The sequence below is a fragment of the Phascolarctos cinereus genome, unplaced genomic scaffold, assembly GCF_003287225.1.
Source record: "Phascolarctos cinereus isolate Bilbo 61053 unplaced genomic scaffold, phaCin_HiC Scaffold_5;HRSCAF=322, whole genome shotgun sequence".
NCBI lineage: Eukaryota > Metazoa > Chordata > Mammalia > Diprotodontia > Phascolarctidae > Phascolarctos > Phascolarctos cinereus.
The window spans coordinates 322,095,298-322,110,369 of NW_027555958.1; the positions used below are offsets into that span (position 1 = coordinate 322,095,298).

Here is a 15,072-nt window from a genome sequence, read left to right on the forward strand (position 1 = left end):
GAGGGGGCCGCAGGGAGTAGTAGTTTGTTTACCCGATGTCTCCCCACCCGCCGAGCAGCGGCGCTGAGAAGAGACTGACTTCATTTCCCAGCAGTACCTGCGACGCCGAGACCTAGATTCAGTTCTCTCTCCCCGCCACCCCACCTCTTCTCTGGGCACGCTGGGAGAGGTAGTTCTCAATTGGCTCCGAGCCTACAATCGAGTGGGAAGAGGCGAGGAGGGGGAGGAAAAGGGAAAGGAAGGGGAAGGGAGGAGAAGGCAAGAGGAGAAGAAGGGAAGAGGAGGGGAAAGGGAGGATGTGGGCGGGGACGGGGAGGAAAAGGATAAGAGAAGAGGGAGGAAAAATCTTGTCTCGGGAGGGAGGCGGGGCGGGGAGGGGATGGTGGTGGGTGTGAGTGTGTCAGAAGCAATCCAGGAGCCAGAGACTGGGGTTGAGTAACAGCTGGAAACCTCTGGAGCGTAGATTGTACACTTCTCCCTCCAGCTCTCGCTGGTGTTGGGGCCTCCCTCCCTCCTGGCTTTTCCCCACCACGGAAGATACAAAGACAGGGATGTAGGAACACCTTTTATTCGGGAAGCTGATCCCGGAAGCGTCAGTTTAGTAAAATAGATTATACAGAGCATATTCCTCTCCCTCCCGGTCCCCATCCCTCCCTCCCCTCCCATCCACCCACCCTCCTCCAAAAATACTCCTGGGAGGCGGGCCTCCAGGGCTTCTCTGGTACAAAAAAGAGTTTAGGCAGTTCAGCCCTTTGGCACCTGGGCAAGATCACCAGGCTCGATACTCACCCCCAGCCCCAGAGAGGGTGAAAGGTCTGGAAATCAACAGCAGGCAGCAGTTCTCATTTAGCTGCCTGGCAAGGCCCAACATCAATGTGCTTTGTGAAAAGGGGGAGGGGGGTATTTGGCACTTTATAAGAGGAATGGAAGTTCAGCTGAGGGCAAGGAACTTGGCCAGTGGATGTCATCAGTCATCATGCCCTTTAAAAAGTGAACATTGAGAAGGGGATGGGGCCAGGAGAAGAAAAAAAAAAGGGACTTCTCCAGGAGAGTACACGAATGGGATAGAATCAGTACCCCCAAGGGCTCCAGATTCCTTTTCCACTCCTCACTCTCTGATAGCCCTACCCTTAGTGTCTGTCTTTGTATTCTATCACCTGTTCACATGTCCCTTTGTCTTGTCTAGTGTTTTTCTAGTTTTCTTCTCCCTTCTTCACCTCCCCCTACATTCCTGGGGAGTTTTATCTGTTCTTTGTCTCATGCTACACTGGTCATTCTCTGGGGTCCTGTCTACAACACCCACCAATGCACTCCACCCCCCTCCTCCCCCATCATATGCACTTTCAGCTCCCAAAGCCCCCATCCCTCAGAGGTGATTTAAACACGAATAAAAAGCAGACCAGTGAGCAGGGCAAAACCAGCCAGAAGTAGGATGACCTTGAGGATCCTCTGCTCAGAAGCAGCCAGTTCCTGGGGCAAGATCTCCAGGAAAGTGATATAAAGGAAGGTGCCTGCTGCCATGCCTTCTAGTACTGACTGTGCCAGCTGGTGCAGAGGCCCTGCTGACTCTGCTAGTGCAGCCCCCAGCCCAATACCCAATGGTGTCATGCAGGAGAAAAGGACCCCACAAATGGCTACCACTCCAGCCCGCAGCCGGCTCTGCAGTAGCCGTAGGGACAGACTGACAGCTAGTACCCCTTTGTGCAAGAGCAGCGCCAGACACAGCTCCATTGCCCGGGCTCGCTCCCGCTGCAGCCCCACGGCAAGCCCTTCAAATACTGAGTGTAGGGAAAGTGAGAAGACCAGGACACAGGCCCTTAAGGCTGAAGGGGCAGAAGAAGTCCCATCAGCCATTGGTCCATCATGCCAATGGGGAGGTGCACTGCCCGATGTGCCCAGGAGTGCTCGAGTCTCTTCTCTTGGAAGGGGCCCTGATTGCTCTTTGTAGGCTAGCACAATCTGCTCCATCACCAGAACCAGAAAAAAACCCATGGCGAGAATGAACTCCTGCAGTGGGAACTGAAGCTGTGGAGGAAAGAAAGGGGGGGAAAAGCAATAAGAAGCAGCTTCACAGGTCTAAGGAGAGATAAGTAGGGAAGAAAAGAGAGAGGGTACCGAGAAGATAAGGGGCTAGGATACCACAATCCTTCGACCTGGGTTTGCCCACTCCCACTTGTACCCTTGACACAAACCTAAGCTTTGTCTCTATTTTGGGCTTCTTCTTTCCTTCACCTCCAAAATCCTAGTTAGAGGTTGCTTTCTGGTCTTTTCCTAGCCTTCCCTAGCCCTCCCTTCCCAATCCTCTTGGCCACTGTAGTAGAAAAGGTAGAAGAGCACCAAAGGTGAGACTGCTAAGCACTATTTACAAACTTGGAAGTCAGAGTAGGGCCACATACACAGAAGGCCATATCTATACTACACTTTTGGAGCCACGCACAGCAAAGATTTTAAACACAAATACACAAAAGCCTTATATATGTCACAGACAGGGTTACACACATGATCACAGGATCTCACAAACTTGAGCAATTCACATGTGGCCAAAAACTTGTACACCAAGAATGATATCTACTATACCACCCTCCCCTGGGGCTAGGTACTCACAGTGATTCGAAGGGCACTCAGGGCCTCATTTATAGCAGACAGGTAGTCTGGAAGCAAGTCCAAGAGACAGGTGGCCAGAAAAACACCACCTGCAAAGCAGCTCACCAGGCTCAGGATTTTCTTTCTGGAGGCTATGGGAAGGGCAGGGGTGACCAGAGAGAAACAATCAGTTTTTAAGCCTCCTCCAGCAGCGGACATCCCTGGCCCTAGCCTGAAGTCTCAGGAACCTCTTCTATTTCTTTTCTTTTTTTTTTTTTAATTAGGCAATTGGGGTTAAGTGACTTGCCCAGGGTCACACAGCTAGTAAGTGTCAAGTGTTAGGTCTGAGGCCGGATTTAAACTCAGCTCCTCCTGACTTCAGGGCCTCTCTAGCTGGCCCCACTTCTTCTATTTCTGATAGTTCTTGGGTTGTTCTCACCCCAAAGCAGTCTTTTCCACTCTCAGTTCGCCCTCAATCTTCTATCATAACTCCCCTAGATCCTTGCTCCCAGAATCTACCCATCCTCACTCAAACCTAACCCCAGAGGTTGCCATGGCATGGGAGGGAAGGAGGGAGAAATGATCTAACCTGAGTCCTCGAAGTTGGCACTGGGACGTCGAAGCACGCAGATAGGCACAAGGCTGCAAAACAGGGTGAGTGCCAGCAGCACCACCAGGGCACCCATCTTTACCTCCAGCCCCACAGGCACTGCAAGCACAGCTTCTGGACGCCACACCAGCCGTTCTGGCTCTTCCCAGGGCACCATGGTAGTGGCAGTTTGGAGGGCAGGGGGTGCCTAAGTTCCCTGTCCACACCTGTGAAATTCCTTTACCTGCTAAAAGATATGTGGAAATAAGGCAGATTGGGAAAGGTACTGGGGGGTAGCTGGAAGAGTCAGCTGAGTGCTGCCCCTCCACCCCACCCATTACTTCCTGACCTCTACACCAAGCTGACTCACCCCTTTCCAGGAACATTCCTCTCTCCCCTAGGACTTTATTCCTCCTGTGACCTCTGCAGGGGCCCAGCAAAGGGGGGGGGGAGAGGAGAAACTGAGGTATGGAGAAGAGATCAAAACATGTAACATCACACTAGAGATTTATATCCCCTTTCCCCTGGGGATTCCAAACAATGAGAGAAAGCAAAAAGGTCATAACCCAAAAGAAGCCCGATCTCCTCTATCCACCCTACAGAGGGGTCCAAAAACCTGAAGGATAAAAGGATGAAAACGAGTAGACACAGGAGGAAAGGGAATAGTCCTACAATGCAGTCAGCCAGAAGTAGGAGAGAAGTTTTCTAGGAGCGTTAGGCTTCCCTCTCCCCACCCCAAATCCTGGGAAGACGAATCCCCTCTCCCCATCCTAGGGATTTGGGGTGAGAGGGGAGTCTGGAGATTGACAAGAGCTGGAAGGAGGAAGGGGGCCAGAACTCTGCCAAGGAGACAACAGTGGGGTGGGCCAGGGGTGCGGGAGGGGCCTGGAAGCCCAGGGAAGCTGCCTGGGGCCGCTAACGCTAGTCCCGGGACCCAGCGTTGGGGCGGGGGTGGAGAGGGCGGTGGGGAGGAGGCGGGGAGTCGCGGAGAGGAAGGATCGGAGGCTGAGGCTCTAGGTCTCTGCCACCCAGGGGGCTGTGGGAAGCCAGGACAACAGGCTCCAGAGAACCGAGTCTCGGCCTGGTACAGACCGCACTCACCTCGCACGGGCCTCGCTACATTGCAACCGCTCCGTTCCGGCCTCCAGCCGGGAATTCCCGCCCCCTCCCCACTTCCCCGCACTCTGCTTCCTCTCACCAATGACATCGAGGCGGGGGCGGGGCAAGACCAGGAGTTACGTTACCCTAGAGCAATCAGAAATAGCCTGGGGAGGGGGGGAAGGGGTGGAGAAAGCGGAGTGGGGGCGGGGCCACCAAAGGACCTGGGGCCAAACACCTCTGGGAGCTTACCTGATTCCTGGGCAGGCTGATTTTCCAGCAGGATCTCCCAATGCTGACTGGTCAGAAGCGCTGAGGAATTTGTGGTTTTTTTTTTTTAGAGGGGCTACTGAAAGAGGAGGTGCTCTTCCACTACTCCAACTCAAGACCTCTTTTTGCAGGACGGAATTGTTTTTGCCTGCAAAATTCCAGGCACATAGTAATCGCTTGATAAATGCTTGTGAGTAGACTGATTGCCTGATTGCTATTCATTCAAGAGCCCCATTCTCCTACTCCTGTGTGGAAAGATATCTTTGGAGAGTGGGTGCTTTTTATAGCCTCGTCCTGGGACTAGTCTGGGTTTCGGCAGAATAAAGGGAAATCTTTAGTCAAACAACATGACCACGAGAAGTCTTGGGACACAGAGAAAAAGCAAAGCTAAGTTAGGAAATCCCATTCTCGGAAAGATTTACTAACTTGCCAAAACGACCCGAGAATTTGTAAATTGTTTGGTACCGGGCGCTCTCAATGTGTGAATTCCCTGTCTACCATTGCCTAGGTGATTTGGTTAAAAAGACCCAAGGACTAGCCTAAGACACAAAGAAATATGGACAAATTCATCTTGCTTTGCTTAATTATTTGCTTGCTTGATATGTTACACCCCTTATATACTTTACATTCATCTCTGGGGCAGCCTCCATTTCCTGCCTTTCCTTTCTTTTGCTCAAGCTATCTATACAAATGGGATGCCCTTCCCCATTTTTTAATTTGTAGCTCTTGCTGATTCCCGAGGTGTAAAATGCTCCACGTTTTTTAAAGTCCAGAATAAATGCCATGTCCTCCACAAAGGCTTCTCCTTTTCCTCCTCCCAAGTCTATATAACAATCTTTCCCCCTTCAGACCTCACACCTCAGACATTATTTTGAATTTTACTTATTTGTATTACTCAGATGGATTATAAATCCTGAAAGTAAGTTGATTTAGCCAGGGGTGAATAGAGCCCTGGCCCGGGAGTCAGGAATTCAATTTGAATTCAAATCTGACCTCAGATCCTTCCTGGGTATGCAATCCCCAGTAAGTCACTTAACCCCAGATTGCCTTTAAAAACATATGAAATTTAGCCCTGTAGGCCCTTACTTAGTAAATTTAGAGGATGAAGTGATTACTTACTCAACTCCTCTTAAAGTAAGTGATAAAAAGCTCTAACTAGAATGATCAGGCTTGCGAATCTGCTTGGGTTGTCTAGGCCCTAGGGCAGGGATCATTTTTGTGGCCTGGTGGCCGAGGTGTGTCCTGAGCCAGCTCTAACTAGCTCCTAAGCGCCCATTGTTAAATTGATAGAGTGAGCATTTACACTTAGCATTTGCATCTCAGGAATCAGCAAGAGCTACAAATTAGGTTTGATTTGGAGAGCTGGGTTGTTAAAACATTTATCAAAACTCCCATGTATGGACTCTTTTGACAGTCTGGTGAACCTATAGACACCTTCGCAGAATAAACTTTTTAAATCCAGTAAAATACATAGGATTATAAAGTAAACTAATTATATTGAAATTGTACAAAAAAATTTTTTTTAAAGTTCTCAGACCCCAGGTGAGAAGCCCTGCTCTAGACATCATCTATAAATATGAAGCATGTGGAGAAAGGGATAATTCCAGAGGCTAGAGTTGACTCTTGTCTCTCTGGCACAGCTCTGAGGAAGAACCGCAGTTGAAGGACAGGAGAGTGGAGAAGCTGAGGCTTTTGCATCCCAGAAACAGGAGGAAAACTTCAGCAATCATCAGCTGTGAATGACCTTCTGCCAAATGTTCTTTCTAGGCTTGAGTTCAATTTCCCCAGACCCTTGTATGTTTTTGTGGGAGTATGATAGACTTTGGGGAGATATTTTGTACTAATGTAAGGTATTCCCTTAGTAAATATCCCTTTCTAAAATCTACTCAAGGCTTAAATGATTCTCAATTGATAATCTGGAGGGGGTTGGGGGCAGGACACATCACTAGGGCTTAAGCTCATGAATTTAGAGAATCACCCTTGACTCCTCAGGGATACCCCTAGAACTCTGAAAGGGGATGTGTAGCCAAGCTCTTCGAACCCACCTCATCAGTGGGAGTGAAACTTGGGATATTGGCCACAAATTACACATTACCAAAAAGGAAGCATTTGAAACCAAAACATTTAACCACATCCAGGGCTCTAGAGAAGGTTTTAGAAATGGCAGGTCTGCTTGGTGCTTTGCATTAATCTGAGAAATCCTTTGAGAAATCTTGATTTGGAGTATTAAAGGTGACTCATACATGAGGATGAGAAAATCCAAAGGTTTCTCCTAGCACTTCCCGAGTCAGATTTTCAGAATGCAAATTGATGAGTTTAAGATCCAGACCTCCCCCACCCCTTTCTGCCCCTCCCTGCCAAACAAAATTTCTCTGAGGGCTAATCTTACTCAACTCATCACCCACTTTTCACAAACCCTTGGGGACCCCAAGCACCCTTGCTACTGTTTGGTTCAGGGTGTGTGCACAGGCACTTTCAGGGGAGTGGTATGACTTACATCTCAGTTCAGTAATTATCCATTATTAAGCTTGCAGTGAATTCCACCAAATATGAAATGCCCATAATAAAAATATGTTCCTCAAACCATTTACAAATGAATTATTTGCCATTTTGGATTTCCCAAACCTCTGCTCCCCTCCATTAGTTACAGTAACCGAGTTTATCTTCAAGGCTGCTGCTTATTAAGTAGCATAAAACATTACTGCTTCCACAGGAGGAGGAGCCAGCCTGTTAGCACACGGCTATCTGCCTGATTATTACAATCCTGTCCCGTGGCTAAAGACAGAAGTTATTTCTCTGCCCCAGTGATAACTGAAACTAGGTCATGTGGAAGATTCTTCTCCTTCCTTCCCTCCTCCCACTCACAAACTTTTCCTTGGCTTCATTCCAACTTCTCTGGCCCCGCCTCCTCTCCATCCAAGGCACCCAATTCCTTCCTGACAAATAAGTGTTCCCACCTCATCTGTCAGAGTTCTCACTCCAGAAGCCTATTAAAACCAGCTGGGGGAGTGGTGGTTTACCTATTGTCACCCCCTGAAGAGACAAGAGTGAGTAAAATAAATATAGAGCAACACGATTGGCTGGAAAAAGATGTCCTTCAAAATCCTAGGGTTTTTATTTTGTTGTTTGTGTTAAACAGCAGACTCGCTAGAAAGAAGCAAAGGCTAAAAGGATGAGTGGTACCACGAAGCCCGTTTCAACCAACACTGTGGACTCCTCTTCTAAGGACTATGGTTCCAGTACCTAGGGATACTGAACCCCTACTGAAGCCTACTCTTCCCTTCTGATGGTGGGGAGGGAATTCCTAGCCCCTGGAATCAGGAGAGCCCCCTATATTGTACCTCCCAGCCTGACAGGTCCTGATTTTGAGGCAGAAGAGGAAATTTAGGCATAAAAAATTATGCATGCATAATCCTTCTCTGAGCATCCGGGTCCCAATCCCAAGGATCTCTTTCCTAGCCACCACCCTTTTACCAATGTTCCTGAAGGGGGCGGGGCTGGGTGTTGGCAGGTCCAGGATGTGAGATCCTGGATGAAAGAAAAGGTATAGTGTTTGGGGCCTGCCAGAGAGCAGGACAGAACAGGTAATGTCCAGGGGTCCTGCTTTACCGAACTGTCAAACAAGCCAAGGGAAGTGAACAGGTAAGGGCAAGGGGGAGAAGCTGACTGGGTGCTGGGAAGAAATCACCTGGGGGTGGGGTGGGGGTGGGGGGGTTGAAGGAAAAGAGGGAGAGAACAGATAGAGAGGATTCTCACCCTTCTCTCCTACTGCCCTCCATTAAGAGGATGGAACTTGGCGAACCAGAACTGCTGGATATCTTGTTGGAACCTTCAGAAGACATAACCATAAGGGCCTTCCCAGAGCTGGCAAGCCCCTCCTCATTCCAAGAGCCACAGCAAACTGGACTACAAGATCCAGGGCTGGAAGGCTGGGAACCTGGTGGGAGCAGCAGCTGTGTGAGTGTGAGGGCTGGACAGAAATAGTGCGGGAAGGGGAGCAAAAACGGGAGTGGGTGGTATAGCTCAAAGAGAGGAAGGCTGAGTAAGGAATAATGGAGCTCTTGGCTCAAAAATGGCCTGTAGGTAGCTTCTCTAGATCAGGGATGTATCGTCCTATTGCTTCTCACCTCCACAGAAGAAAGCAGCTGAAACTGTAGCACTAAGTGTCCTGGGCAGACTTTGGAAAGATCTCCTAGTTCTACATATATATGCTTCCCCTTCACTGTCCCAGGGTCTTCAGGAGAGCGAGCCTGACGATTTCCTGAACCTACTCATCGATCCCAATGAGGTCTATCAGTCCAGAGTTTCTCCAGGAAGTGACAGTGGTATCTCTGAAGAGCCTGGTCATCCAGACAGCCCCCCAGGCCCCATGGTTCTCAGTCCTCCTGCCTTCTATGAGGTTGTCTATGAGACTGGGGCCCTAGAACGGGTGCAAGGAGAAACTGACCCCACCAGCTCTGGGCTCATCTCTATCCAGCTAGGTTAGTGTTCTCTCCTCTTCCTGCCAGTCAAACCCTAACCTTAATTCTTTCTGTCCTGCACAATCCAAACTCCATCTCTCATCTCATTATCTTTATACTGACCATCTCATGACTTGGAATGCATTCGTTCCTCTCTTCTGCCTCATAGAATTCTTTCTTCAAGGTGAAGTTCAAGCAGCACCTCTTATTAAGAAGTTTTTCCTACATCTCCTCAATGGCTACTGCTCTCCCTGCTTAGTAACTTAATTTTTAGCTATATTGTATTTATTACATAGCCATATATTCATGTATCATTGGCTCCCCCACCAGGCTGTAAGCTCTTTGGAGGGAGATATTGTTTCATTCTTTCTATTTTTATCCCCAGCACCTTTCACAGTGCCTGACACACAGAAGGCACTTGATAAATACTTGTTGATTAATTAATTGGTAGGTGGGGGTGCAACAGAGATTTCTAGGTCTCCAGCTCTGGTCTTCCCTCTCCATCTCTGATCAACACTTCAGAGAGTGCTGACTTTGCACTGTTTCCAGTCCCCATCTCTAATTCTAGCACTTTATTTGGTCTGCTTCCAATTCCAGGCTCCCCCCTCTTCCCCCCCCCCACCAATTCTCATTTTCTTCTTTTAGCCTTCTATTTGTTCATCTGCCCAGGTCAGTGGAGTCCCCCACTGCTGATCCCTGATGCCTGCATCATTAATGAGCCTCCCAAAAGTCCTCCTGCCCACCCAGAGTCCAGAATAGGTACAGGAGTCTTGGTGCCTCCTGAGACATTGGTGAGTCCTTCTGGCTGCTTTCCTTCTCTCTCCCTATATCAAATACAAAGAGATCAAACACTGGGTACCTGCAAAAAGAAGAGACACGGCAGGTAGAAGACAGGTACAATGGGTGCATAGATGAAGTTCAGGATGTGCACCAAGGACCAACTCTGCTTGTAAATATAGCAAGATAGTGGAAATAATCGACTTAAGACAAGAAAGAGACTGGGGTGAGGTATACATTAGGAGATGCAACTCCTACCCAATCAGCTCAGGAAAACCTATCATGCTTGCCTGAACAAGACAGACTTGTGCAGAGAATTGATCCAGCATAACTGGGGTCAGGGAAGGCAAGGAGAGACGCAAGATAAGGCAGACACAATAGAAATAGCAGGAGTCAGTCTTACTGCCTTCCCCAAGGAGAGGCAGACTTAGGAGAAGTACAAAAGCTCAAGCCACTTTCCTTTCCCTGACATAGAAAAGCAATTCCCAGGCAAACAGGGCAATGTCCAAAGGTTCCTTTGAGATCCACTCCACAGAGTCGCATATGGAATAGAGCCAGTAATGAAATTTCATAAATGGACAGTAATTTATAAATTACAAAAGTGCTTAACATGAGTAATGTTTGAGTTCTACAACAGTACTGAGATGAGCAGAGCAAATATAATTATCTCTAATTTTAAAGATAAGGAAAGAGTTTAAGTGACTTGCCCAAAGTTCCACAGAATCAATGGTAAGAGCATCACTGACTGCCCTAGGGGAGTTCCCAGGAGCACACTTCCTCCCCACTGAGGAGTGGTGCCTCCTTTAGGGGACTCTCAATTTAAAGGTATTATCAAAGACCTTGAACTTGCAGTCAGGAGAGAACTAGGTTTGAATCCTGATTTTGACTTATTAACTGTATGATTCTTATCAATAAAATGGGGATATTTACTTCACAGTACTGCTTTGAGGAGAGTGCTTTTGTAAACCTTAAAGCATTTTAGAAATCTCTAGCATTGTAGATAGAGGGCTGGTCTTGGATTCAGGAAGACCTGACTTCAAATCCTGCCCTAGATACTTGCTGGGTGACCTTGGGCAAGTCATTTGACTTTTCTAAGCTTCACTTTCCTATCTGTAAAATGGGAATAACAAGAGCGCTTACCTTTCAGGGTTGTGAATGAGAAAATGTACGTGAAATGCTTTCAAATCTTAAAGTGCCCTTTAAATGTTGGTTGTTATTACTAATGATGAACTATATACTAAACTACAGCCCAAAAATGATTGGGATGGGATCAAGGCAAATCACAAGATAAATGTGAGAGGAAGAAAAAAGCCCAGCACGGAAGGGAAGGTGTCATCAAGGGGTTTCCTGGGGAGAACTGAGGCATTCAGACTTCTCCTCTGCTCAGAGCCCTCCCTTCACAGCCTATAGCTGCTAAAGACCCTTGGGTGAAAAGACATTACAGCCTTAATACCTTCTCCAGAGTCTTCTCACTTGAGATGTGGTATAAAGTCCTTGCTGGAAATCCCAGTTGGCAGGGAGGCCTTTGCCCCAGGAAAACTGCAGTTGGAAACTAGAACTATACAGCTTTCCTGGGCCCAGCACCCTTCACTTCCCACTGCATGGAAGCTGTCACCACTCATAAGTCCATCTGTCCCAGTGCTATGATGTAAAATAAGGTAAATATCCCCATTTTTTGATGAGAAAACTAAGTATCAGAAAAGTTAAGGAATTTGCCCAGAATCATACAGTTAATAAACCAAAACCAGGATTCAAACACAGTTGTCCCCTGACTGCAAGTTCAAGGCCTTGAAAATGCCCCTAGATTGGGAGTTCCCTAAAAGAGGTACTAAGCCTTCTCATGGAAGAAGAGGAGTGCCCCTGGGGTCTGTCTCAATCATTTACCATTTTCTGATGCCCTTCCCTTATAATTTCAGTAGCTATGCCCTTCTCAGATGTCTTTCCTCCCTAGTATCTGGAGTAATTGCTGGAAAGCTATGTCTTGGGAACTGTCCATTGGGAATTCCCAGGACTTGAAATGTTTGTTTTTAACATGAATTGAATGGCAAAAAGAAAGGCCTCAGTTGCCGTTCCAAGTTGGTGCAAATCCCACTGGTTTGGAATTTCCAGATGAGAAAGGGCAAGTAGAGAGGTCTGGATGCTAACGGGGGGAATTATCCTTCCCATCTCTTTCTTCTCTTCTCTGTCACCCACCAGCTGCACTGCCCAGCATTGTTCCTGACAGATGAAGAGAAGCGGCTATTGGGACAAGAAGGAGTATCTCTGCCCTACCACCTACCCCTCACCAAGGTAACCCCATCTTTGAATATATTAATAGTGAGGTCCTCATCATGTCCCCTGAGGAGCTAAGACCTCAGGAAATAGTGGGGAAATGGTAAGGGTTCAACTGAAACGTCAAGTGAATTATTAATGGCCTAATACTCTGTAATGGGCGTTTTGCTAAGCACTGTGGCACTAAGAGCTCACCACTCAGCCCTGTTCTTCTGGGTCCACAGGCAGAGGAAAGAGTCCTTAAGAAGGTGAGAAGGAAAATCAGAAACAAGCAGTCTGCTCAGGACAGCCGGAGACGCAAGAAAGAATACATAGATGGTCTGGAGACTAGGTACATACTTCATGGCACCCCAGTGTGAGCCCTTAGCCTCTCCCTCAATCCATTCCACGGTACAAATCTGAACACCTCTTCTTAATCTTCATCTTCTTCACCTCTTCTCTCCAGCGTTTGCTACCAATGGCCACCCTCTTCTCTTGGATACTGTCTCATCTGGATATCCATGACTATACTTCCTCATCCTCCTCCTATCTTACTGCTCTGAAGTCCCTTTTGCTGGTTTATCATCCATATCATGTCCCCTAATTGTGAGTGTATCCCAAGACAATGTCCTAAGCCTTCTTCTCTTTTCTCTCACTTGGTGACTATCACCCATGCGTTTATCATCTCTATGTAGGTGACTCCTTGATCTATATATCAAGTCCTATTTTCTCTTCTGAGCTCTAGTCTCATATCACCAGCTGCCTACCAGACATTTTAAAAATAGATATCTCACAAGCATTTCAAACTCAAAACACCTAAAATAGAACTCTTCATCTCTTCCCCCCAAACAACCCCCCCTTCCAATCTTTCCTATTTCTGTCAAAGTCACAATCATCCTTTTATTCTCCTAAGTTTATAATCTCACCATTATCCAGCCTTGACTCCTCACTCTTCTCCCTCTCCTACATCCAATCAGTTGCCAGACTTTATTTTTACATCTTTCTCATCCAACCTCTTCTCACTACCCACATAAGCCATCACTTCATACCAGGCCTTCACCTCTCACCTGGATAACTGTTATAGCCTCCTAATTGGTGTCCCTGCCCCAAGTCTCTCCTCATGTCCATCTATTCTTCACACAGCTGAAAGTGATTGGCTCCCAATGGCCCCCTAGCATTAAAAACAGCTCCTCCAGCATTTACAGCCTTTCATAACCTGGTCTCATCCCATCTTTTCTACCTCATGCTATATTATTCCCTTCCCTACATTATGTAGGACAAATTGGCCTTCATTCTTGCACACTGTATTTGACCCAGACAAAGCTGCCTTGAAAGAATATTGGTGAGTCTGACAAAAATAGGGAAGTTGAGGAGAGAGGGTTTGGGGGAAAAGTTGTTTTGGATGCACTGAGTTTCAGATGTCTATGGGATGTTTAGTTTGAAAGGTCCAATAGGCATTTGGTGATATGAGTGGAGCTCAGCAGAGACTGGGGCTGCTATACCTAGAATACACTCCTTTCTCCTCCTCACCTCTCAGCCTCTTAGAATTCCTAGTTTCCTTCAAGACTTAGCTCAATCACCACTTTTTACAGTCCTTCCTGGTTCCCCCAGCAACTAGTGCTCCTCCTTCCAAAACCACCTTGTATTTATTTTGTATTAATATAGGATCTTTTCTCTCCCAATAGAATGTAAGCTTAAGGGAAGGGACTGTTTTGTCTTTTTATCTTCAATGCCTAGTAAGTGGAAGGAACTTAAGTGCTTTGCTGATGATGGGGGTAAACAAATGTGCATTGACTTGCTCACCTGGTTTGGGCACCATGTGATCCGCACCCCTAAGTATCTTTCCCCCTCATTCCAGGGTGGCTGCCTGTTCAGTACAGAATCAGCAGCTACAGAAGAAGCTGCAGGAGCTGGAGAGACACAATGTGTGAGTGGAACAGAGGTGGTGGAGGAGATAAGGGCGTACAGGTGTCCTCTGCCACAGTTGGAGGCCAGAAACATACTCTTTTTTCCTCCTCTCCTAGCTCCTTAGTGGCCGAACTTCAACAGCTACAGGCACTCATTGCTCAGACCTCTAACAAGGCTGCCCAGACCAGCACTTATGTCCTGGTAATGGTTCCTCCCCCACCCCCATCCAAATTTGTCATCCCCTCTCCTTCCTTCCATTCCTTTATTTTGACACCAGATTTCTGCTTACCAAATTTCTCTCCTTTTTGCTAGATCCTCATACTCTCCTTAACCCTCATCATCCTTCCCAGCTTCAGTCCCTTTCCCCGGGAACAGCCAACTGGGCCTGATACTTACAAGCCTAGTGGAGGTGAGGTGTTGTAGGAACTATTAGTGTCGGTGATGAAAGGTCATCTTTGCCAAGCAAAGGGCAAGAGGCTGGAACCCAGGAAAATTCCCACCCTAAACCTTTTCCTTCACTCTCCACAGTTATCTCCAGAAACATCTTGACTCACAAGGATGTGCCTGACAGCTTGAGGACCCTGATATCACAGGCTGGAGATAGGGGTGTCAATGGTTCCTCAGGGGCAGTGCCGAAGGAGGGTGGGAAGCAGCCAGGCCACAGGGACAGGGGCAGACCCGTGCAGCATGCTGATGAGATGTAAGGCAGAGTTGGAAAAAGGGTGAGGGATCTGGGAGGACACCACAAAAATATTCAATTCTGGGGACTGAGATACCCCTGACCACTCCCCCACCCCACCAGTCTTCACACCCCATGGCAGAAGGCTGGAGTAGGATGTTACTCTAGAGAAAGTGAGGTAGTATTCTTCCCTGGTTCCCTAATGAGATATTACATGGTGAATGGTTTCAGCTCCGATAAGTGGAGCGATTTGGGAGGGGGAAAGAGAAGAGATGTGCTGCTTTAAAATAAACTTATAACTTCTACCTGGTTTATAAACTTAACCTCTGTTTGGTTTCATGGATCTCCTAGTAGCCTGTGCTCAGATAGACTTACTTCAGCCCCAACCATGGTAGAGGGAGAAAGGAAACAAAGCTGAGGAGACTGGGGACATAGCTGCCTCCCACAATCTAATTTTT

The 15,072-nt window shown here is 47.5% G+C and overlaps 2 protein-coding genes across 8 annotated transcripts; one reads left to right on the forward strand and one right to left on the reverse strand.

Moving 5' to 3' along the window:
• The first annotated feature begins 93 nt into the window (after window positions 1–93).
• CREB3L4 (cAMP responsive element binding protein 3 like 4) lies at window positions 94–14,937 on the forward strand. Of its 5 annotated transcripts, none has more exons than XM_078156122.1 (13): window positions 94–169; window positions 4,612–4,730; window positions 6,069–7,587; window positions 7,680–8,182; window positions 8,324–8,497; window positions 8,772–9,021; window positions 9,646–9,791; window positions 11,974–12,066; window positions 12,273–12,379; window positions 13,886–13,954; window positions 14,052–14,136; window positions 14,248–14,344; window positions 14,464–14,937. In XM_078156122.1, the coding sequence occupies exons 5-13, from the start codon at window positions 8,327–8,329 to the stop codon at window positions 14,637–14,639; spliced, it is 1,194 nt and encodes a 397-aa protein (XP_078012248.1). In that variant the 5' UTR covers window positions 94–169; window positions 4,612–4,730; window positions 6,069–7,587; window positions 7,680–8,182; window positions 8,324–8,326; the 3' UTR covers window positions 14,640–14,937. The 5 variants fall into 5 exon arrangements, with proteins under 5 accessions (XP_078012248.1, XP_020847377.1, XP_020847374.1 ...); XM_020991718.2 differs by having other exon boundaries at window positions 9,670–9,791; XM_020991715.2 differs by having other exon boundaries at window positions 7,683–8,182.
• On the reverse strand, window positions 553–4,382 carry SLC39A1 (solute carrier family 39 member 1). Of its 3 annotated transcripts, none has more exons than XM_020991720.2 (4): window positions 4,274–4,382; window positions 3,173–3,419; window positions 2,605–2,735; window positions 553–2,025 (listed from the first exon to the last, which is right to left on the reverse strand). In XM_020991720.2, exons 2-4 carry the CDS (start codon window positions 3,348–3,350, stop codon window positions 1,378–1,380), a joined length of 957 nt encoding a protein of 318 aa, XP_020847379.1. In that variant the 5' UTR covers window positions 3,351–3,419; window positions 4,274–4,382; the 3' UTR covers window positions 553–1,377. The 3 variants fall into 3 exon arrangements, with proteins under 3 accessions (XP_020847379.1, XP_020847380.1, XP_078012249.1); XM_020991721.2 differs by having other exon boundaries at window positions 3,173–3,416; window positions 4,274–4,376; XM_078156123.1 differs by lacking the exon at window positions 4,274–4,382 and adding an exon at window positions 3,543–4,252.
• Window positions 14,938–15,072: the final 135 nt, after the last annotated feature.